The following is a 22,157-nucleotide window of genomic DNA, read 5'->3' on the forward strand; positions in this document are numbered from 1 at the left end:
TGGGGAGACAGCTCGGTAGCCAGAGTTATCCAGTAGCTGTGAATTACTGTAGACAGTACGTTAGGAGGGTGGTGGTGACTCTTTAGATTCAGGGAGCTGCAATATTTTCAATGTTGGTGATGAGATGTGAAGTGATGGAGTAAGAGAGTAAGAGCTATATTGAGGGGTAGGGCCTGACTAGGAACAGGAAGGCCCTTGAACTTGCAGGGGGCCTTTAGTGTTTGATTCATCGTCCTTGGGAATTAATGAGAAGTTTGGAGAAAGGAGAAAACATAGCCTTATTACTATGTTGGGATGACAACTCTTGCACTGTTGTAGAGTTTGGGTTACATAGGGCCAAAGGTGGAGTGAAACATACTGACTGGGTTGGCTGCTGTTGGTGAAGACGGAGGGAGACAGGAGGTTGGGGATGGGGGTGACACGTAGGAGACAGAATCAGAGACTTTGATGGGACTCGGAAATAGGGCAGAAGGGGAGAAGAAATCTAGAATGCCTTTCAGGGCTCTGACTCAGGCAGTGGGTTTCTATTCCAGGGATGAAGGAAGAGGAAATTGATTTGGGTAGTAGTGGTGAAAATACATTTGGCAGAAATGCATTTAAGATTTGTGTATTCTCTTAGGAAGTGGAAAAGTATGGAAAAGTGAATCTGGGTTTCAGCAAAGAGATCTGATTGCAGGCTAGGGTTTGGAAGCCATGAAGGCGTGAGTGCGATCTAAAAGCCAAGGCGAGAGGCACGCTGCGGTTATGTGGTAAACTTGGAAACTTTCATGTTGAGGCAGTTTTGGATAGGCAGGAATTAGGTATTGGGTACAGGCTATAGAAAATGAAACTCTTTGAAGATTGATTAGTCTGTCTCAGTGACTGTAGGTTCAGGATTTCCAGAATAATATCACTTCTAGGGGTTGGAGCAACGGGTAGGGCATTTGCCTTATCGCGGCCAACCCGGGTTCGATTCCCAGCATCCAGTATGGTCCCTTGAGCACCGCCAGGGGTGATTCCTGAGTGTAGAGCCAGGAGTAACCCCTGTGCATCGCTAGGTGTGACCCCAAAAGCAAAAAAAAAAAAAAACAAAAAAAGAAAAAAAAAACCACTTCTAGCTCTTGCCTGTTCTTTCTACAAACTAAAGCAGCAGTTGAAAAAAAAATCTGCATCCATGTCTAGGGAGATGGTACGAAGGACTGGCCCCAAATTTGAGGCACAGAACTCTTAGAGCAGCACTGGGTGTTGTCTCGGGGCCCCCCAGACTGCTGCTGTGGCCACACATTGAACCACCTGGCCCGGTTGGTGTGGCTCCCAGGTCACGGTGCCTGGCTCCCAGGGTCCCTGAGCGTTGCCTGGGAGGCTGCCGTTCCTACTGCTCCTTCCTCCCCATTACCACCCTTTCCCAGTGCAGAATCCCTGCTGCTGCTCTCGGGTTTCTCAAGAGACACAAAAACTGTTCATTCAGTCTTGTTTTGTTTCTTTAGTGACTCATTTATCTGGAGATTATTGAATTGATATTGCAAGAAGAGTCATGTAGTTATTCAGTAAATTATTTGTCAAACAGGAACAATGTGCTAACTAAATAAGTAATGAACAAATGTAATGCTTTCTGCCTTCATGGAGGTTGTAATCTCTGGGAGAGGCATCTGCAAACGGAGCCAATAAGTCCTTTCTGGTAGTTGTATCACAGAGAAAACTAAGTCTGAGGTCGGGAGAAGACTTACGAGATGTTTTCTTAGTGGGGATGGTGATAGCTGGTTTTCCGAGCAGAGGTTTGGCAGAAACCTGGTTAGACGTGACGGCGTGAGCCACATGGGCCGCCTGTGAGAGCAGAGCCTTTGGCAGAAGGCTTAGCAAAGGCGAAGGACAAGAATGGCAATGGAGGCCAGCAAGCCTGGTGGTGTGCGGCCAGAGGTGAGAGGGTTTCCCTTGATGCTTGCTGCCATTCCAAGTTGGGGACAGTGGCAGTCAGTCTGTGACTCTGAGAGGGAGCCAGAAAGTCCACTGGGGAGGGCTAAGACCAAGAAGGTTGGCAGGAGCCGGGAGGGAGTCCCTGTTTCTTCATCCCTGGCTGGGTCAGAACCTGTGAGGAGAGCAGGGGGGCTCAGTCCGAGGTCTGGGATCCTGTCCCCAGCAAGTGAGGCGCCGTGATTTCCTTCACCTTTCACCTGGGATGACCTTCACACAACAGACATTCCCATGTGTACCATGGAAATATCAGTGCTGATCGAAGGATCTCGAAGAGCATTTTTAGGTGAAGTGCTCATGGAGATTTAAAAAGGTTGATTGTCTTTCTATTCTCTACCCTTTTCCGCTTCCCACCCTTCAAAAATGATTCCTTTGACCTCAGCAACCTTTATGGCTCTCAGACAGCCCCTATTGAAAAGAGCACTGAACTGGGGGGCAGCAGGCTTGAGGCCTCCTATCATTTTTGTCACAGATGCCTGAGCGTAGCAGCTCCAGCCCCATTTGTGAGCTCCCCGTTTGCTTTGTAAAAATGAAGGGGCTGCACTAAGACGAAGTGGATGGTGCAGGCCAGGACAGGCACCTCAGTGTGGTGGGTGCACTTTATTTTGGTTCAGGTAAAGAAGGTAGATTTACTGGGCATTGCAGATTTTTTTTTTCTCCCTGAAAAGTGGGGGGCCAAGGTAGGGGGTGGTAGGCCAAATCCCTTTGGGAACCTCTGGACTAAGAAATCTTTACAAATCTTTCCACTAGTAATAGCTTCTTACTAATCCAGGAGACCCAGCCAGCAGCTGAAGGCTTGAGGGGCAAGAGTGATTGGTGGTCACTTACTGTCGTTTGCTAGGTAATGCCTGGAGGAGCTCAGCAGGTGGGAGGCAGGCCTCGCTCGCATGCAGGCGCCCACTGCCATCCCTGACCCCTTTTGGTTCGAAGAGCAGAGCTACGAGTCACTCCTTGAGCACTGCTGTTGTGGCTCCCAACCCCCCAATAAGCGAAATACAGTTGATAACCCAAGGTCTCTGAATGAAAAAAGTGTTTATGAATGTCCTGTTCTACTTTATTATGTTAAAAATTTGTTAAGGGAGGAATTTTTCTGGGGTCTTCGTAGTGCATTACCTGAGTTTATTCTTAGAAATACTCCCAAACTTGTAGACAAAGAATGGAAGAATTTTGGAGTACGTACTTCACATTTTAGCTGCCTTAAGAAAGAGCTTAAAGGAAAGTGCTCCACTTAATTTGCATGTCCCTGTTACCCATAGTCCCACCCCCTGAGCTAACGGAAAACACTTTTACATTGCTATGAATGACTGGTTTTAGATGCTGCTTATGTTCTGCATAGGGCATTTGACTTTAGCATGTTTCCAGTTTTCAGCACTTTGCTTTCTCTTAGGGAGAGAGCTTTCCTAGGGCCTGAAAGGGAAGAGTTGTTTTAGACAGAAAGGAAACTACCCTAAGTGTCTTCTTTTTTTTCTGGGGGTGTTGATGCAATTGGGGATCACACATAGCATTGTTGGGGGTACTCTTGGTGCTTTGCTCAGGGTTCTGGCAGTGCTTGGGGGACCATGCTGTACTGAACTGGGGTGGCCATATGCAAGGTGGCGCCTTATCCCTATACTCTCTCTAACCTGGGTGTATTCTGTGTTTCTTGAAGTGAAGAATACATTCTGTCTGGGTGCAGTTCGTGGTATCCTGCCCAAAGGCTTATAGGTTCGGGGGTAAACTACATTTAAAACTGGTTTATGAAATGGTCCAATATCCTCAAATTGGTTTTACTTTCATAGACATAACTCATATACATAACTCATCACTGTATCACTGTCATCTGTTGCTCATCGATTTGCTTGAGCGGGCACCAATAACGTCTCCATTGTGAAACTTGTTACTGCTTTTGGCATATCAAGTACACCAAGGGTAGCTTGCCAGGCTCTGTTGTGCGGGCGAGATACTCTCGGTAGCTTGCCGGGCTCTCCAAGAGGGATGGAGGAAGCATAACTCATAATATATATAAAAGTCACATATATGTGTGTGTGTGAGTGTGTGTGTGTATATGTATATATAATGTATACCATGTAAAATGCATGCAATATGTATAACTCAATAAAGACGTTAAGTAGCAGAATTTCCTTTTCCCTGGCAGTTAATCCAGTCCCCCGTGACCACCCCTCTTGGGCTGATCATGTTGAAGACAACTTCAGAAGAGCTGGCTTGTCCCCGTGAGGACCTCAGCGTGGCTCGGAAGGAGGAGCTGCGGAAGCTGCTGCTGGACCAGGTGCAGACAGTGCTCGGGCTGCTGACAGGTGAGACGGGCTGCCTGTGGGCCCACACCAGCATCTCTGAGCAGCATAGCTGTGCCTGACACTGCTGGGCACATACGCGGAGAACCAGAGCGTGGCTGGCACTCATCCAGTGCCTCCACAGCCCAGGGCTTCAATGCCTGCTTGCCACTTTCCTTGTGGTCTCATTATTTGGGCGTCACTCTGTGATTGGTGAGGTCTAAACTAGATCACTGAGGGTGAGGAAGTGCTGTTCACTCCATGCTAGGTGTGGTGGGCAGCATGCATTTCATTCAGACAGTTTGGGTTTAATACCCAAAGACAGAAGAAACAGGCAGGAGGATTGGTCAGTGGTTGGAAGCTTGCCAGAAGTGCGTGGGGTGTGGAGGGCAGTTAGGATAGAGAAGGGACCACTATGACAGTACTAGTTGGAAATGATCACCCTGGACAAGAACTGAGTGCTGAAAGTTGGTAAAGGGATATACGTGATAACCTCTCAGTACCTGTATTCAAACCATAATGCCCAGAAGGAAAGCGAGAGAGAAGAAAGTACCTGCCGTAGAGGTGGGGTGGGGCGTGGGGGAAGAAGCAGGAGGGAAACTGGGGACACTGGTGGTGGGAAACGTACACTGGTGAAGGATGGGTGTTGAAACATTATATTACTGAAACCAAATCATGAGCAACTTCGTAACTATATCATCCAGTGATTGAATTAAAACAAAAAATTGGCTCTAGCAGAATTATGTGATTACAGCCCACTTTTATTATCCCTGAACCCTGGCAGCCACTAAATCTCAATCTCGCCATAGGTTTTCCTGTTTTGAACTTGCGATCTTTGTGTCTTAACATTCCCCCCCCCCGCCCCCCTTTAGTATTGTATCTCCAAGGTTTATCCAGGTTGTAATACTAAGTATTCTGGGAGCAAAATATTTTCAGGAGCTTTTTATAATCATATACCAGGTTTCATACGGAGCTACAAAGAAGGGTAAAACAAAGTCCCTGCCCTGTTCCGTAGGGGAAAGTCTTTATTCCAGATGGGAAGAAAGACAATTTAAAAACTGAAAGGTGTAAAATTAGAAGACTTCCTGGAGGAGATGATACCCTAACAGTTCTGTGGGACAAGCAGTCAGTTTGTTGGAAAGTTGAGATTAGGGGAGGAGAGCAGGTCAGAGGTTGGAAAGTGTGTGTGGAAGCCTTTGTGAGTTGGGGTCATTCTGGGAGGGAGGCTGGGCCTGTGGGTGCAGAGCCAGTTAATACATCACGGGGCTGGAACAGTTACTGGGTGAGGAATGCAGAGGGTGAGTGGCAGGTTTGTGAGGGGAGAGAACTTGGGTGTGGGATACATGGGCCCTGGTGTCCAGGAAGCAGGTGGGCTGAGGTTTGAGAAACAGGTAATGTACTGATGTCTGATCCAGCGTCCCAATGTGATTCTCCTTTTTTGATAGGCATCTTGGAAACTGTCTGGGACAAGCACAGTGTCACTGCTGCCACCCCACCACCGTCCCCGACCTCAGCAGAAAGTGGTATGGTTTGCCCACTATACGTGGTGTTCCTTTTCTTTATTTTGATTTTGGCCACACCTGGCAGTCTGGGGGCTTCTCCTAGCTCTCTGTGTAGGGCTCACTCCTGCCATACTTGGGGCATCTAGGGCGAGGGGGCTGGGTTTTGACGCAGGCCTCCTGTGTGCAGCCCAGGCCCTCAGCCCAGTGGGACATCTCTCCGGCTCTGTTCCTCTTTTCAAACGCACTGGGGCATTTCAGGAGCATAGCGATTGCTTATCTGGGCCAGGTACTTGCTGATTCTTTCGTAATCTATTTTTGTACCCATGAGTAGCTAACTTCTCTAGTTCCTTGTAAGTACTTTTACTTTCTAACATAATGTTTTGAACAACGTATTTTTCTTGAAAGATGTGACTGTTTTCTTTTGTCACCTACCTTCATCTCCTTGAATTTGGGGCCATGCCTGGTGGTGCTCATGGCTTACTCTTGGCTTTGTATTTGGGTTTTGGTCACACCTGGTGGTGCTTGCGAGGACCATGCAGTACCGCAGTACTGGGAGTTGGACTCAGACAGGGTGAAGGGTTTGCCACATGTAAGGCCAGTGCCTTATGCCTGTTCTGTCTCTCTGTCCCCATTCCCTTCATTTTAAAACATCCCCTCTGGTGTGTTTTTTTACCTTACCCCTCCCCCAACACCTCCCTCCCGGGTTTTCTGGTTGTCTCACTTTACTGAGGTGGGTGGGAACTGGTGAACTATGGGCTTGACTGAGTCTGCTGTGCAGTCTGCAGGGGCTGAGGGCGGAGGGTTGGCTGCCTGCAGGAGGAGGCATGGGGATGTGGGGGCCTTTTCTCAGTGGACTCGAGAGGAAGTCCCATGGGCTTGGGAAGATGGGGACCAGTGTGAAGTTGTCATCTTAACTTGTGTCATTCAGAATAATTTTGTAGGCCCAGGGAGATGCAGCTTTATGGGAGACCCACCCCAGCACTGTGCTGGGAGGACCGCCTGAACCCTTTGGGCGTGCCCCCCCAAAACCTCCGATTACTTAATGATCCCTTATTTTCAGGGTCCATTCAGTAGTTTACTTATGTCCTCGTTATGTTCACGGTTGATAACTGTCCCAGAAGTCAGAGTGCCATTCACCTAAAATAGCTACTACTTTTTTTTTTTTTTCTTTTTGGGTCACACCCGGCAATGCACAGGGGTCATTCCTGGCTCATGCACTCAGGAATTACCCCTGGCGGTGCTCAGGGGACCATATGGGATGCTGGGATTCGAACCCGGGTCGGCCGAGTGCAAGGCAACGCCCTACCCTCTGTGCTATTGCTCCAGACCCCAATAGCTACTACTTTTAAGGAAAGATGAAAAGAGGAAATTGTGTCTGAGCAGGAACTTTTAGTTTCTAAATGTTGTTTACACTAAATGAACACAAATGCTTTTCAAGTTGAGGACATCCTGTGAATCGGCACATGTTTCTTCCCTTATTGTAAAGGTGATGTGACTGATGAGAAATATTTCTACATTTTTCTCCTGTACCCTAAGGAAAAAGGCTGTTGAAATCAGACCCATCTCTAAAGCTGAGCTGCTTCATGTAGCCTCTTGTTAGGAAGTTGAAATTCTTGCAGAGTTATTGTTGAACTCCTGGGGTGTCATTTCTCATGCTAAGAAGATTAAAAACTATTATAGAATTCTGGCATGTATTGTAAAAGGCCCATAGAAAATTAAATTTCTGCTTGGTGGCAAGCCTTGATTTTTAAGGTGGCTTAGATTTCTGTTTTGCAGAATTGAAATGATCAAAGAGAATACTGTCCAGAAATTGGTGCAGAAACTTGGTTCTGTGAGTGTATACCTGGAATCTTTTGTAGTTTAATTCATTTAAAATATTTATGTTTGGGGGGCTGGAGCGATAGCACAGCGGGTAGGGCGTTTGCCTTGCGCGCGCCCGACCCGGGTTCAATCCCCGGCATCCCATATGGTCCCCCAAGCACCGCCAGGAGTCATTCCTGAGTGCAAAGCCAGGAGTAACCCCTGTGCATTGCCAGTGTGACCCAAAAAGCAAAAAAAAAATATTTATGTTTTAGAGCTGGAGCACATGCTTTGACCCAGGTTTCATCCCTAGCACCACATGGCCTCCAGGATCCCCCATGGAGCTGGGAGTAGCCCTGAGCATTTGGGGGGGTGACCCCAAAACAAACCAATTCCACGTTGGAGGCTAGAGAATGTGGCTCAAGTGATGGACCCCGGGCCTTGTATTGTGTGCCCCTGGGTTTAATCTCTCGCGCCCAGCATATGGCGCTCCCCCTCACCCCCCCACTGCCAGCAGTGCCAGTTGTGACCTTAATGGTCCCCAGCACTGCTGAGTAAAGTTCCCACAACAACAGGCTTTTTTTCCTCATTTAATTTAAAAAATAATTTGCCAAGAATAATTCTTTTCTTTGTTTTGATTTTGGGCCACACCTGACACAGGGGCTCAGGGTTGATTTATTTCTTGGAGCAGGGCTTCCAGGGCTGGGTGTTGTCGGGACCCACAGGAATTGTTCTTGCAACTGGGTTTGTTAGGTGAGTGAATGCTAACAGCTTCGGTTTAGGCTAGCAGTAGCAGTTTATGTTAGTGAAACCTATTTTTTCCTATGAAATCACTTTTCAGTACCAAAAGTTGTGTATTTCAGTTGACTTTGGTCCCCCAAGTATCACTGGGAGTGGCCCCCTACCTCTGAGTGGGTAATAATTCCTGAGCACCAGTGATTGTGGCCCCAAAACATGAACATAACATAATGAGGACATAAGTGAGCTATTTAATGGTCCCTGAAAATATGGGATCGTTAAGTATTCATGGTTGATACTTAATGATTTATGTATATCGGTGGGCATTTCCCATGGTGAAGATTTATTAGAGACCTCCAGTTGATTAAGACCCTTTTATGTCTTTCTGTTCTCTCCCAAACCCTTTCGAAATTGCATATCTTGCAGCATTTGCAGATCACTTCCTGTATTCTTGCCAGTTACTTCCATGGGGACTTGTGAGAGTCATTATTGTGATCTTTGTTTTCCTGCAACAAGAATATGTGGGGGCCTAAAGCTGTAGTTACCGGAGCCATTCTCAGTTGTGGTGACACTCCCCTTTACAAGCTGTTTGGCAGACTTTGTGAAGACTGTTGTTGTTTTTTGGGGCCCCACACCCAGTGGTGCTCAGGGGTTACTCCTGGCTCTGCACTTAAGGATCACTCCTGGCAGGCTTGGGATGCTAGGAATCGAACCCAGATCAGCTGTGTGCAAGGAAAGCACTTTACTTGCTGTACTGTCACATTCTGGCCCCAGTGTGGAGACTTTTTTTTTTTTTTTCTTTTTGGGTCACACCCAAAAATGCACTAGGGTTACTCCTGGCTCTGCACTCAGGAATTACCCCCTGGCAGTGCTCAGGGGGCCATATGGGATGCTGGGAATCGAACCCGGGTCGGCCACGTGCAAGGCAAATGCCCTCCCCGCTGTGCTATTTCTCCAGCCCGGTGTGGAGACTTTTTTAACATGGCAAATTTTTTTTCCATGAGTGCAATGGAGTGAGCACTATAGTGTTGGATCAGTGGCACCCAGGGGGGCTGCCAGTATTAGACATCCCGCAGTGCACTGCCAGGCCCTGTGTGTCACTGCGCTGAGAAACTTGGAATCATAAATACAGAGATGAAGAGGCATATGGAAAAAAAACACAAACCTGGGGATAGTTGCAGGGAAGCCCATTCATTACAGGCGTTCCTGATGTGCCTGAATTCTTCTGGGTTGGCGGTGCACGCACACGCCTGGGTTCCTCAGGCCTGGCTGTGTGATGCTGCCCTGGGGTAGCCCAGGGGATGTGCAGTCGTGCTCAGGGTTAGGACCAAGGTGCCTCCCTTCATTGGGCCCAAGAAGCAGATACGTTTGCTCGGGCCCGCTTCAGCCAGCAACAGGCTGTCTCCTGGCACTCCTCACTCTGTTTGGTGGCCTTTCTCTGACAGGCCGCATGGGGCTGAGGATGTCCGAGCTCATCCTTACAACCTTGGACCCTTCTCTAGAAGCCCCTCAAAAAAATGGTTTGATCTCCCCCATCCCATAAAGTTTTTGAAATTTCTATAATCTACCTCAAATAACCTCAAAATATTTTAAGTTGAGTAATTTTTATTAAAAAACAGAACAAGGGGGCTGGAGCGATAGCACAGCAGGTAGGGCGTTTGCCTTGCACGCGGCCGACCCGGGTTCGAATCCCAGCATCCCATATGGTCCCCTGAGCACCGCCAGGGGTAATTCCTGAGTGAAGAGCCAGGAGTAACCCCTGTGCATCGCCGGGTGTGACCCAAAAACCAAAATAAAATAAAATAAAAGACAGAACAAAAAAGATTTTGATGGGGGGGGAGAATATGAACCATAGTCTACAAAGTTATTTTAGTATGACTTTAGTTCATAGATACTTAACAACTGAATTTTAGCCTTCTCTCCTCCCCACCCCATACCCCTGGTTTTTGTTTTGTAGCCACACCTGGCAGTACTCCTGGCTCTGTGCTCAGGGTGACTCCTGGTGGGCTCAGGAGACCATATGTGGTGCTGGGGATGGGACCCAGCTTGGCCATGTACAAGGCAAGTGCCCCTCCTGCCGCACTATCACCCTAGCGTCAGTCTCAGTTATTTTTAAGACCATAATGGAATCTGAGACCAAAATCATTATGAAAGGCACAGAATACTATGTAAGTTTTTCCCATATTCTATTATTATAAAGGTACAGAATTAGATGTAACAGTTTCCCCAGTATTCATTTATTATAAAGGCACAGAATTAGATGCAACAATTTTCCCAGTATTCAGTTATTATAAAGGCACAGAGTTAGTGTAAGAGTTTCCCCAGTATTCAATTATTTTAAAGGCACAGAATTAGATATAACAATTTTCCCAGCATTCTACTCAGTGGAGGAGTGCCCACCTTGCAGTCCTGAGGCAAGGCTCGAGTTTTGTCCCCGGCACTGCCCCACATCTCCTAATGCCATCTCTGGTGCCCTGCAGCCAAGTGTGTAGTCCCCAGCAAGTGTGCAGCCAAAGTTGTGAGCTCCACAGCAGAAGCATACAGCCCCCAGCACTGGAGAAGTGTGGCAGCCCCACAAGCAAGCGTGTGCTATAGCAACAAAGGAGGAGGGGAAAAACTGCTGCCCCCTGCTTCTGGCTGCAACAGGCCCTCAGCAACTTGGACAGAACCGCCGTGGGCCCTATGGAAGGGGGCACCTGGAGGAAGGGAAGAAGCAAGAAGGAGGAAGGGAAACACCATTCCAGGTCTCTGTACAGAAATAGGTGGATTAAAATAAAGAAAAAGACGTGGTTTTATTAAAGAAATTGTTTTAGTTTTACTTGAATTTAGGAGAAATTATTATGCTGAAGGAATTGCTGGCCTTGTATTGCATTGTGTGTCTGTGTGTGGTGCCAGGCGTGGAACCCAGGCCAAGCCTCACCCAAGTATTGTCTCTGCTCCACCACTGAACTGCTCCTAAGATGCTTTTCCACAAACAACAGGTTGTTAGGATACCATCAAACCTAAAAAAAAAGGAGGATGAAAAGCAATTTCTTACTACATGTGTTAGTTTTAGACCGTGTGTGTGTGTGTGTGTGTGTGTGTGTGTGTGTGTGTGTATACACTTTTTGTGGGGGACAGGAGTAGAAAAATTTATTGAAAAGTAGAAGAGAAAGAAGCTCTACCCAAGGAGGAACTTAGTTATAGGAATCACAGACCATATATTTTGAGGTTTCTTGTTTGTATGGAAGATGAGAAAGTTAGCCAACATCCTTCTTTAATTGCTACATGTGTCTAGTCTTGATTCTACATTTGACTCAAAGGTTGCATTAGTCCCTTCGCTGCACCGTCTTCATTCCTTCCTCATTCATATTTTATTTACTTATTTTTGTTCTGGCGTCATACCTGGTTCATAGGGCCTCTGCTTTTGTCTCAGCGCTTGGAAGTTGCTCTTGGTGGTGCCCAGGGACTGGGTGATGCTGGGAATCGAACCCGGGACTCATACATGCACACATGTGCGTAGCTCACTGCCTGGTTTTTCCTTTAAGTCTTTATTTGCAGTGTCACTGTTCAGCATTGTCCATAAGAAGAATTTGTGGGGCGTATATTGTCTGGGTTTTCACATGTTTGAGAAAATTCCCTTCTTGATATTTAAAGGAGAGCTTTGTGCTAAGTAATTTTTGGCTCTAGAACTGGCTGACCCTGTGCCACACTTTGCTATTTTGAATGTTATCCTGGAGAAGTTGATCCTGCATTTTGGCCTGTATTCCTTACTTTTCCTCAGTGTTGATCACTGTCAATTTGTCTTGGGACCAAATATGTCTTTTCATTTTGTAGTACCAGCATTTTATTCAGGAATGATTTCTTCTTAAAGTTTTGAATATTTTGTCTTTTTCAGAATCGTTTTATAACTTTCCCCCATTTCATACAGCATAATTTCTTTCCAAACCCGCTGCTTCTCACTTGCTCTTCCCCCAAAAGTGGAGAAGTCAGCCAAAGTTTCTCAGTAATTAAGCAAACCTAAGAATCATCTGGAGAACCTGTGAAAACACAGATCTCTGGATGGATCCTCTATCCCCATCCCTCATTTCACTTTTGCAAGTGTGGGGTAGGGCCCAATAATTTGATTTTTACCAGTTCCCAGACTATGCTGAAGGTAACCAGGTCCACAGACCTCCACTTTATATCGCCCAGTGATCCTTAAGCTTCTGGATTACGGACCTCTTTTACTTTTTTTGTTTCTTGGCTTTTTTTTTTTTTTTTAATAATTTAAAAAGTTTTTGGTCACACCTGGTCATGCTCAGGGACTACTCCTGAGCAGTGGTGCTCGGTGGACCACATGTGATGCTAAGAACTAAATCTGGCTCTCCTGCATGGAATCCATGTGGCCAGCTCACTGAACTATCCACCCGACTGCCCTTTGCTCTTTTTTAAAAGTTGAGATATAAATGACATGATGCTATTTTAATGTACATCATGATGTGGTACACATATATCTTATGAAGGACCAAGAGAATAAACTAACATTCTAAACCACATATGGTAACGTCTGTTTTCTTTCTGCTTTTTTGTTAATACTCATCCCCTTCCCTGTCCTCTTGCCGTGGTGGTGCTGAGTGGGGCTCTCACAGATGTCTGCCTCACCCAGGGTTCCTTCACTGACAGACTGTGCTGCACACATGCTTTATGTTGTCAAGCTCTGGTTTCACTGCTTGTGTACTTCCTCGTGCGCATTGCACAGTGCTCTATGGCGGTTGGTCACCTATTTCAGTTGTGCTTGCTGCAGGTCATGCGTCACCTCCATCTGACTGTGATGCCAGGGGTCCTAGACAGCTGAGCTGCCAGAGTCAGCTCTGAGCAGTGCTGGGGATTGATCCCTAACCTTCTGCTGGCACGGCTGGTGCCCTAAGCCACTGACCTACTTTTCAGGTTTCTTGATGAGAACTTTCATGATCTGTTCTCATGAGAAAGGTCAGCTTGAAGTGCAGTGTTGTAACTGTAGTCTTCATGTTCTACATCACACATGTAGGACTTAACATCGTGGACCTGGAAGCTAGTATCTTTTGACCCCTTTCACCCATTTTACATAGAATTCCTTTGCTGTTAAAAATATACTGAGGCCTCCAGAGAGTTTTGTGACTTAGATAAAATGGCATACAGAGATTTCATGGAAAAATAACTGGTGAGTTCACTCTATTTTGGTTTTTGGATCAAACCTGGTAGTGCTGAGGGCAATTCCTGAGATGCTTGCTGCGGATCCTACTCAGGCCTCATGCTGGCGCAGTCTGTGTTGAGTGTGTTTAGCTGTTGAGCTTTCTCTCTGACCCTGGAAAAATATTTTACTGAGAAATGGCCATTTTCCAAAAAATAATGTACCCAGCAGAGGGGCAGCGTTTTCCGTTTGTGCAAATGCCTACAGTATGTAGTCTCCAGAAGGCTCTGTTTACACTTGTCAGATACTTGTTAAAAAATTGAGTCACTGTGGGATACAGTGACAAAATTGTTCATGATCCAGTTTTAGTGCTACAATGTTTCAATAACTTACTTCATCAGTGCACATTTTCTGCCACCAATGTTCCCACTTTCCAGTATGCCCAGCCTGTCCCTATGGTAGATTCTCTCTCTCTCCTCTGTGGTTTGTAATACTGTTACCAAAAGGGTATCAAGCATATCACTTTACCTCCTTTCAGCACCCAGTTCTTTTTCTTTCTCTTTTTTTTTTTCTTTTTGGGTCACACCCAGTGATGCTCAGGGGTTACTCCTGGCTCTGCACTCAGGAATTACTCCTGGTGGTGCTCGGGGGACCATATGGGATGCTGGGAATTGAACCTGGGTTGGCCACATGCAAGGCAAACGCCCTACCCGCTGTGCTGTTGCTGCAGCCCCAGCACCCAGTTCTTGAATACTGTGATCACTTCCAACTATCGTTGTCAGAGTGGTCCCTTCTCTGTCCTAACTGCACTCTCCCCACCCTTTTGGCAGGCTTCCTACCATGGACCAGTTCTCCTGGCCCTCGTTTCTACTGTGTTTAGGTATTATTCTCATACTATTTTTTTTTAAATATCCTATAAATGAGTGCAGTCATTCTGTGTCTCTCTTCTGACTCATTTCATTCAGCATGATACTCTCCATGTCCATACATGTATAAGCAAATTAATTTCATGACTTATTTTTCCTAGCAGATGTGTAGTAATCCATTGGTGATCTACCATAGTTCCTTGATCCGCTCATCTGTTCTCAAGCACTTGGGTAGTTTCCAGATTCTGACTATTGTGAATAGAACTTCAATGAACATAGGAGTGCAGATGCCTTTTTTACATTGTGTTATTTGGGTTGCTAGGGTATATTCCCAGAAGTGGTATTGCTGTGGCAATTGGGAGCTCATTTTCTAGTTTTCTGAGGAATGTTCTTATTGTTTTCCAAAAATGGCTAGACTAGTCTCATTCCTACAAGCTGTGACTGAGAATCCCTTTGTCCCCACATCCATGCCAGTACTGATTGTTCTTATTCTTTTTGTTATTCTCAGTCTCTGTGGTGTGAAATGATACCTGTTGTTTTGATTTCCATCTCCCTGATGATTAGTTATGTAGAGCTTTTCTCTTTTTTTACATTTAATTTTATTTTTATAAAGTTGTTCACGATTTATTGCATTCAATATTCCAACACCAATCTCATCCCATCACACCTTCTCACCACCTTTATATTTTCAATTTTCTCAACCACCATCCAAGCCTGCCCCAATAGCAGGCACTAAATAACTTACTAAATAACTTGTTATTTTATTGCTTGTTATTAATAATTCGCTAAAAATGATCAAGATTTCCTTAGAAGAAACTGTGTGAAGATTGTTGCATCTCATCCTGGAACTTTTAAGTCCTTGTGTAAGAGATTACTTACATATTGTTAACAGGTTAAGCCTTGTGTGTTAATATTTTCTTAAGCAGGACTGGTTGCCTTTTACTTTACAGCCTGTCCAGTGTGGTGTGCTACTGCTGGTATGTCAGTGGCATAGACTTTGCGATGTCACTCCAGGAATTTTAAAATTTTGAAGGGGGTGATATGGCCAGGGTTAAATTTTTAACTGGATAGTGACTTTGGGGTCCAGAAGTATCTCTGTGCCTTGTTGATCTCTTCAAGATTTACTTCTGAGTCTCTGGATCATGGCTGTTTAATGAGCTTATATGGCAGAGGCTGTTCATGGGCATTACTGCCAGGCTGCCAGAAGAATAGGGAGATGGGGGAGATAGCCCATCCCTGACTCTGAGGGCCTGGAGATTGATCACAAAACCTGCACACCTAAGTTTTTCCTCAGATTCATTCCTGGATGAGGCTGTTGAACATTTCTTAATGTGCCCTTTGGTCATTTGTATTTCTTCTTTGAGGACATTTTAGTTCATCTCTTCTATCTATTTTTTTTTTTCTTTTTGGGTCACACCCGGTGATGCACAGGGGATACTCCTGGCTCTGCACTCAGGAATCACTCCTGGTGGTGCTTGGAGGACCATATTGGATGCTGGGGGTTGAACCAGGGTCAGCTGCATGCAAGGCAAACTACCCACTATGCTACCTCTCCAGACCCTCTCTCCATTTTTTGATGGGATTGAATTATTTTTTTTCTTATAAAGTTTCTATTAATGCCTTATATATCTTGGATATTAATCCCTTATCATATGAGTGTCAGGTAAATAGTTTTTCCTAGTCTGTGAGCTGTCTTTATATTCTGGTTATTGTTTCTTTGAGGAATGGAACTTTCTTCATTTAATATAGTCCCATTTGTTTATCTTTGCTTCTACTTGCTTGGTCAGTGGTGTTTCATCCTTGAAGACGCTTTTAGCTTCAATGTCAAGGGAAGTTCTGCCTATGTTTTCCTCTATGTACTTTATGAATTCAGATCTGATTATCAAGATCTTGAATCCATTTTGATTTGACTTTTGTCATATATCATTAGAAAGAGATCTGAGTTCATTGTTTTTGCATGTTTCTGATCAGTTTTTTCCAGCACTGCTAGTTGAAGGGGCGTTTCTTGCTCCATATAATATGTTTTTGCTCCTTTGTTGAGGATTAACTGATCATATACCTGAGGGTCTATTTCAGGATGTTCAGTTCTAGTGAATTGATCTGAATACCATGCTGTTTTAATTACTACTGCTTTGTGATACAGTTTGAAGCTGGGGAAAGTGATGCCTCCTGTCCTCTTCTTTCCAAGGATTGCTTTAGCTATTCTGGGGATGGAGAAGATCTTACCGTTCCATATGAATTTCAGGCGTGTCTGATCTATTTCTTTGAAAAATGTAATGGGTATCCTTACAGGGACCGCATTGAATTCATATAGTTCTTTGGGGAGTATTACCATTTTAATTATATTAGTCCTCCCAATCCGTGAGCAGGGGATTTCACTGTGAGACACTAAAACTGAGACGGGAAAATAGCATCTTAAAAGATATACTAGTTTTTAATTTGTGAATTCCAAAAAGGGTCTTGGAAGATACTGCTTTAGAAGGAGAATTATTTGAATTGTTTGTCAGAGATTTGATTCTGTGCATCTTAAAAGTCTTGTATGTTTTCAGGTGACTTACTGAGTAACCTGCTGCAGAGCCCTAGTACAGCCAAACTCTTAAACCAGCCAATCCCCCTCCTTGATGCGGAGAGTGAGTATGTTTGTTCCCTGGCGTTGGAGTGCCTGGCCCATCTCTTCAGTTGGATTCCTCTGTCTGCCAGCATCACCCCGTCCCTCCTTACCACCATCTTCCACTTTGCACGCTTCGGTTGTGACATCCGGGCCAGAAAGATGGCGTCAGTTAACGGCAGCAGCCAAAACTGTGTGTTGGGTCAGGAGCGAGGCCGGCTTGGCATCCTGGCCATGGCCTGCATCAATGAACTCATGTCCAAGAACTGTGTGCCTATGGAATTTGAGGAGTACTTACTGCGTATGTTCCAGCAGACTTTCTACCTCCTGCAGAAAATCACCAAGGATAGCAATGCCCACACGGTGAAGAGCAGGCTAGAAGAGCTCGATGAGAGGTAATGAAAACAGGTGGAGTCGGCTGTGGCCTGAGACGGGCTTGACTGTTTATCACGTTGTGCTGCCTAGAATCGATAATCCTCTTTGGTTTCAGAATTTGGGGCTCCTGGTGAGGAATGAAAAGGTAGGTGTGTACCTGTACATGAAGATTAGCTGGAGGGGCTAGGGTGGCTAAGGGAAATGAGTTGTGTTTGAAAAGCGATTATGAATTGTGTAGGTTTGTTGTCTCTCCCCCGCCCTGCTCGCCCCATCCATCTCCTGTCTACCCTCCCACCCCTCCTCCCTCTCCCTCACTATTTGCCTGCAGGTCTGAGATGGTTCAGGAGCTGAGATGCTGCCCAGGCATAGCCAGGAACAGAGGAGGTTTGTGGAGGTACAGGAGTTAAATCACCCTTTCTTCCTTGACATTGCTTTTCAGTTTTTCGCTATTTGACTTTTCCCAGTTGAACAGAGAGCAGAGTATACACGTTACTGTGAGTTTTTCACAGGTGGCTAGTTTTCCTTGAAGAAAGGAGGGCTGTTAGTGTGGGTTCATGCTCATGTAGCACACTCCTGTGTTTCTGCGATATGGTCCTTGGGCTGGACCTCAGCTTTCTTAAATGCTCCTTCATAGAACAAGGTCTCAGAATTGATGTCCGTGCAGATGCTGATGTTGACTTAATTTCCAGCTCCCACTAATGTGCTGCTAGATGTCTCTGTAAAAATAAGGGAAAATCGGAAATGTGCCAATAGATCATGCTGACTGTTCAGAAATTTTCAAACCATGAATTGTATTGAACTGAATATTTCTAGATGCCTGGCAGCAAAAATTTGTTAGTATTTTAATCTAACTTCCTTGACTTGTTTTATCTTAGACTATATAGAATTAAGAGTTAAGTTATTCCTTTCCTTTAAAGTTAGTGAAAGTATATAGTGAGACAGTTTTGGTGCTTTTAAATATAATCATTGATTAATTCTAAGTTGAAAATGTTGATACATGATATTTTTGGTTTGTTTCATTGTAAATAAGATTTGTATGAGTTTTTTTGTTTAATCTGAAGTACTTAAACTCTGGTATATTAATGTGTTGGTTTTATTTTTCATTATGTGATAATAGTTTTTGTATGAAGTGAAAAAATCACAATTAAAAGAATGTTATACCTTTTTTAGCTTTGATTAAGGTTGTATTTTCCTATGTCAAAAAAATCTTAGCCTCTTGTACTAACCATCAAATGCAATGGTTTTCACTTTTATTCATGGCATATTGTTGTTACGGTGTTGGGTGGCAGAGGAATGTCTATGTACTGATTTTGTTGCGTGTAACTTTTGTGCTCTTGGTTTTATATTTCAACCCTATGCTTCCTATTGCCCTGTGAAAGCTGAGAGGTCCTGGAAGCAGAAAGGTGACATAAACAATGACTGTGTGCTTGCTTCCTGGCTCTTGGGCCCTTACCACTAATTCTAAACAGCTAAGTTTCTTCTCAGTTGTTTAGGAGCTACTTACCCAGGTCCTTTGCTTCTCTTTTCCTCCCTGCCTTTCCCCCCTAACTTTCTGCTGCTCATTAGCACCTGTACCAGAAGGTGGGCAAGGGGAAGAAAATGAGGTGAAATAAAATCTGTAATTTTAGCTACCACACAGATTAGTATATCAGTATTTTTTAAAAGTTGAGCTGCGGGGACTGCAGAGATAATACCGAGGGTAAGGCATTTGCCTTGCGTGTGGTGACCTGGGTTCAGTCCCTGGCACCACATATGGTCCTGGCACTGCTGATGGTCCCCGGAGCACCACAAGAGTGATTACTGCGCACGGCCGGGTGTAGCCCAAAAACAAACAATTTTTGGTTTGCAGATGAAAGTAAAATTGAGATTGTATGATAAATTCCCATGACTCCTCTGTACTCTCTTGTGGGTGATGGGGAGTCGAGTGCATCTTCCTGAAGAGCAGTAAGCCGGTTGGTGACTTTGGATGGTGATGTCAAATCACGATGGACTCAGCTGAGTGAAGAGGAGTTCTGCTCTCCTAGTGATTGAGACAGCAGCGTCTCTGTTTTTTCCTCGTATCTAAGAGTGTTTGGGTTAGGTTTTCTATTTTTCAAGTGCTTGACCTTACGGTGCACTGATGAAGCACCCCTTTCCTTTATCAAGCAGGCTAAGGTATTTTGTTTTTTGTTTTTTAAAGCTGCAAGTAAGTGTACTTATAGAGGACCATATGGGGCAAAGCAGAAGCCAGGTGGCCTGGTTGCACACCCCCAGGACTCCAGCACCCAGGAGCAACATGGAACACTACTCACGGGCCAGTGTGCTCTTTGGGCTGGGAGTCCTCGGCCCTTTTGTTATTTCACATATCTTTACATTTTTTTTTTAAAAGAGTGCTTTATGTCACAGTTGCTTTTAGCCATTATTTCTTTTTGTCTAAATGCTAAATTTGGCTAAATTTCTTTTTGGCTAAATGTCTTTATATTTTTAAAAGACTCCATCTGGGGGCAGAGCGATAATACAGCAAGTTGGGAATTTGGCTTGCACTTAGCCAACCTGGGTTTAATCCCTGGCATCCCATATGGTCCTGTGATCCCTTCCAGGAGTGATCCCTGAGCACAGAGTCAGTAGTAAGCCCCGAGCACCCCTGGGTGTGGCCCAGAAACAAAAAACAAACAAGAAACGTGCAAAATACCAAAATTTAAAAAAGAGAGAAAAATACCTGCAACTCTTACCTCTGAAATTATAGTTTGCGAAAGCGTGCCCATCTCATTTTCTAATCACCTTTTGGTATTTAGGGGCTTGAAATGAGAGTTTCTGATATGTGAGAGTGATGTTTGTGCTGTGTATTTAATAACAAAAGTCTCTTATCCTTGCAGCTTTGACCCACACTCTTCTGTGAAATGGTTTTGTGAATACAAATGAATTGGGGATTCACTGTGGTGTAAAAAGAAAGAGCACTGGACTGGGAGTGGATGTCCTCCCATTCTGCCCTGAGCTGGCTGCGTCCCTTTGAGCTGGTTACCTTCTCTCTGGGCCTCATCTGTTAAATGAAGCGTCAGACTAGCCGTGTTCAGCTCTGACAGCCTTCCTCCCTTACTTGAAGTCACTTTTAGAGATGATTGGGATGAGCGACGTTTCATTAGCACCAGGAGCCAGAGAGTGGGAAAAAATTCACAATAGATTATGATCCTGAATATATCTTACTTGAATGTCAAGCTTTCTGTGTAGCCTTGGTTTTTGTATTTTTAGTAAGTTAATTTTAACATATTGGCCTTCCAGGCAAAAACCAAACAACAGCAATAATAAGAAAGCCCCAAACCCAGCCTTCCAGACTTGCCACCTTGAGAGTCAGACACACGACCTGCCTATATACTTTTAGCACCATTTCCTTTCACTGTAATTGGGTCATAACACTAATAAGGTAGAAAATATGAGAGCACTAAGCTTTTAAGATGCCCAGTTGATAGTATCTGAGGATTAAAGTTGCTTTTCTGCTATGTTTCAGGTGGTAATGGAATGAAGGGTTGCCTGTCCTGTAGGTAATTGTTACAGGCCTTTATGTTTTTAACTGAACATACATTATAAATCTGTATAGTCCTGTATTGAAAGAAATTTGCATTGAATTTAAATTCGCTTCTAAGAAGGTGGCTGGGTTTCTTAGTGTCACTGTTTGTCTTCTTGTTCTATTTAGCTACATCGAGAAGTTTACTGACTTTCTGCGGCTCTTTGTAAGTGTGCACCTGAGAAGAATTGAGTCATATTCCCAGTTTCCTGTGGTGGAATTTTTAACGCTTTTGTTCAAGTACACATTTCATCAGGTAAGGTGCCAGAAATGCCCATTCCTCACCCCCTTCACCCCCTACCCCCGCAGTCTACTTTGTTATCTTTAGGCAAAGGAGCCTCTCCATTTTATTTTCCAAACATTTATATCATACGCTTGTGAAGATTAATCTTCAGAGAACTGTATGAGGGTAGGTAGTCTTACTCACTTCATTTTACTCATACAGAAACGGACGCACAAAGAAATACTTGCTCAGAGTCATACTCCGACAGTCATTATGTTGGAGAAGTGAAATCCAGGAAAGGTCTAAATTTAGAGCCTTTGGTTTTATTCTGTAACTATTGTTAAAACTTCCCACAGGGAGATTAAGGTGAAGTTCTTGATAGTTATGTTGAGTGGTTGGGGGATTCGATTCTCCCCTGATGAAGCAGATGCTCTCGGAACCCCTTTCAGGAGCCAGGCATACTTTCATAAGCGGAGTGGTATCACATTCTTGTGACCAGTATTTTTATTGACATGTATTTTAATGGTGTGTTGAGGTAGAACATTTGTTTCCTGGAACTCTCTCACTAAAATGGTATCATTGAGAACTGTTCAGTGACATGCAGACTCGTGTGACACTGTCTTAGGTATTAGACTCGTGTCACATCTTGTGTGCCCTTCTGTAATAAGCTTTTTGCTAAAGTGTGTGTGTGTGAAGCACACTTGTGTGGTCTGGTGCATTTATTATTTACTTAGTTTGATGGATTTTTACCAGGATGAAACACCGTGTAGCCACAACCCAACTCAAAATATGACTGGTGTCCACAGAACTCCCTTCATAACCCTTCTGGTGCCCACAGAACTCCCTTCATTTCTCCAAGGGAACCCAGCTTCCAACATAAGCACCCCAGGATCATGCCTATTTTACAGCTTCTGTGATTGGGGTCGGAGACATAGTACATTAAGGGATGCTTGTTACCCACTCTGGTTTGATCCCTGACCCTAACTTTGGTCTCCTGAGCAATACCAGGGATCACTCCTGAGTCCAGTCAGGAATAACCCTTGAACACAACCCTCCCCCAAAGCAAAACCAATCCTAAAACCCAACAACAAAGTAATAAAAATTTTGGGCCAGAGTGCTGGTGGTCAGGTGCTTCCCTGTGTGCAGTGTGACC

At 44.7% G+C, this 22,157-nt stretch overlaps 1 protein-coding gene across 3 annotated transcripts in view; it reads left to right on the plus strand.

Moving 5' to 3' along the window:
- XPO6 (exportin 6) overlaps positions 1 to 22,157 on the plus strand; it is a 108,340-nt gene that overhangs the window by 38,328 nt on the left and 47,855 nt on the right. For all 3 annotated transcript variants that reach the window (XM_055135173.1, XM_055135172.1, XM_055135171.1), the window contains 4 exons: positions 4,085 to 4,244; positions 5,666 to 5,743; positions 16,807 to 17,260; positions 20,911 to 21,037. In XM_055135173.1, the coding sequence (XP_054991148.1) occupies positions 4,085 to 4,244; positions 5,666 to 5,743; positions 16,807 to 17,260; positions 20,911 to 21,037 (819 nt within the window). The remainder of the gene's footprint in view (positions 1 to 4,084; positions 4,245 to 5,665; positions 5,744 to 16,806; positions 17,261 to 20,910; positions 21,038 to 22,157) is intronic.

The sequence above is a fragment of the Sorex araneus genome, chromosome 4 (genome assembly GCF_027595985.1).
Source record: "Sorex araneus isolate mSorAra2 chromosome 4, mSorAra2.pri, whole genome shotgun sequence".
NCBI classification, from domain to species: domain Eukaryota; kingdom Metazoa; phylum Chordata; class Mammalia; order Eulipotyphla; family Soricidae; genus Sorex; species Sorex araneus.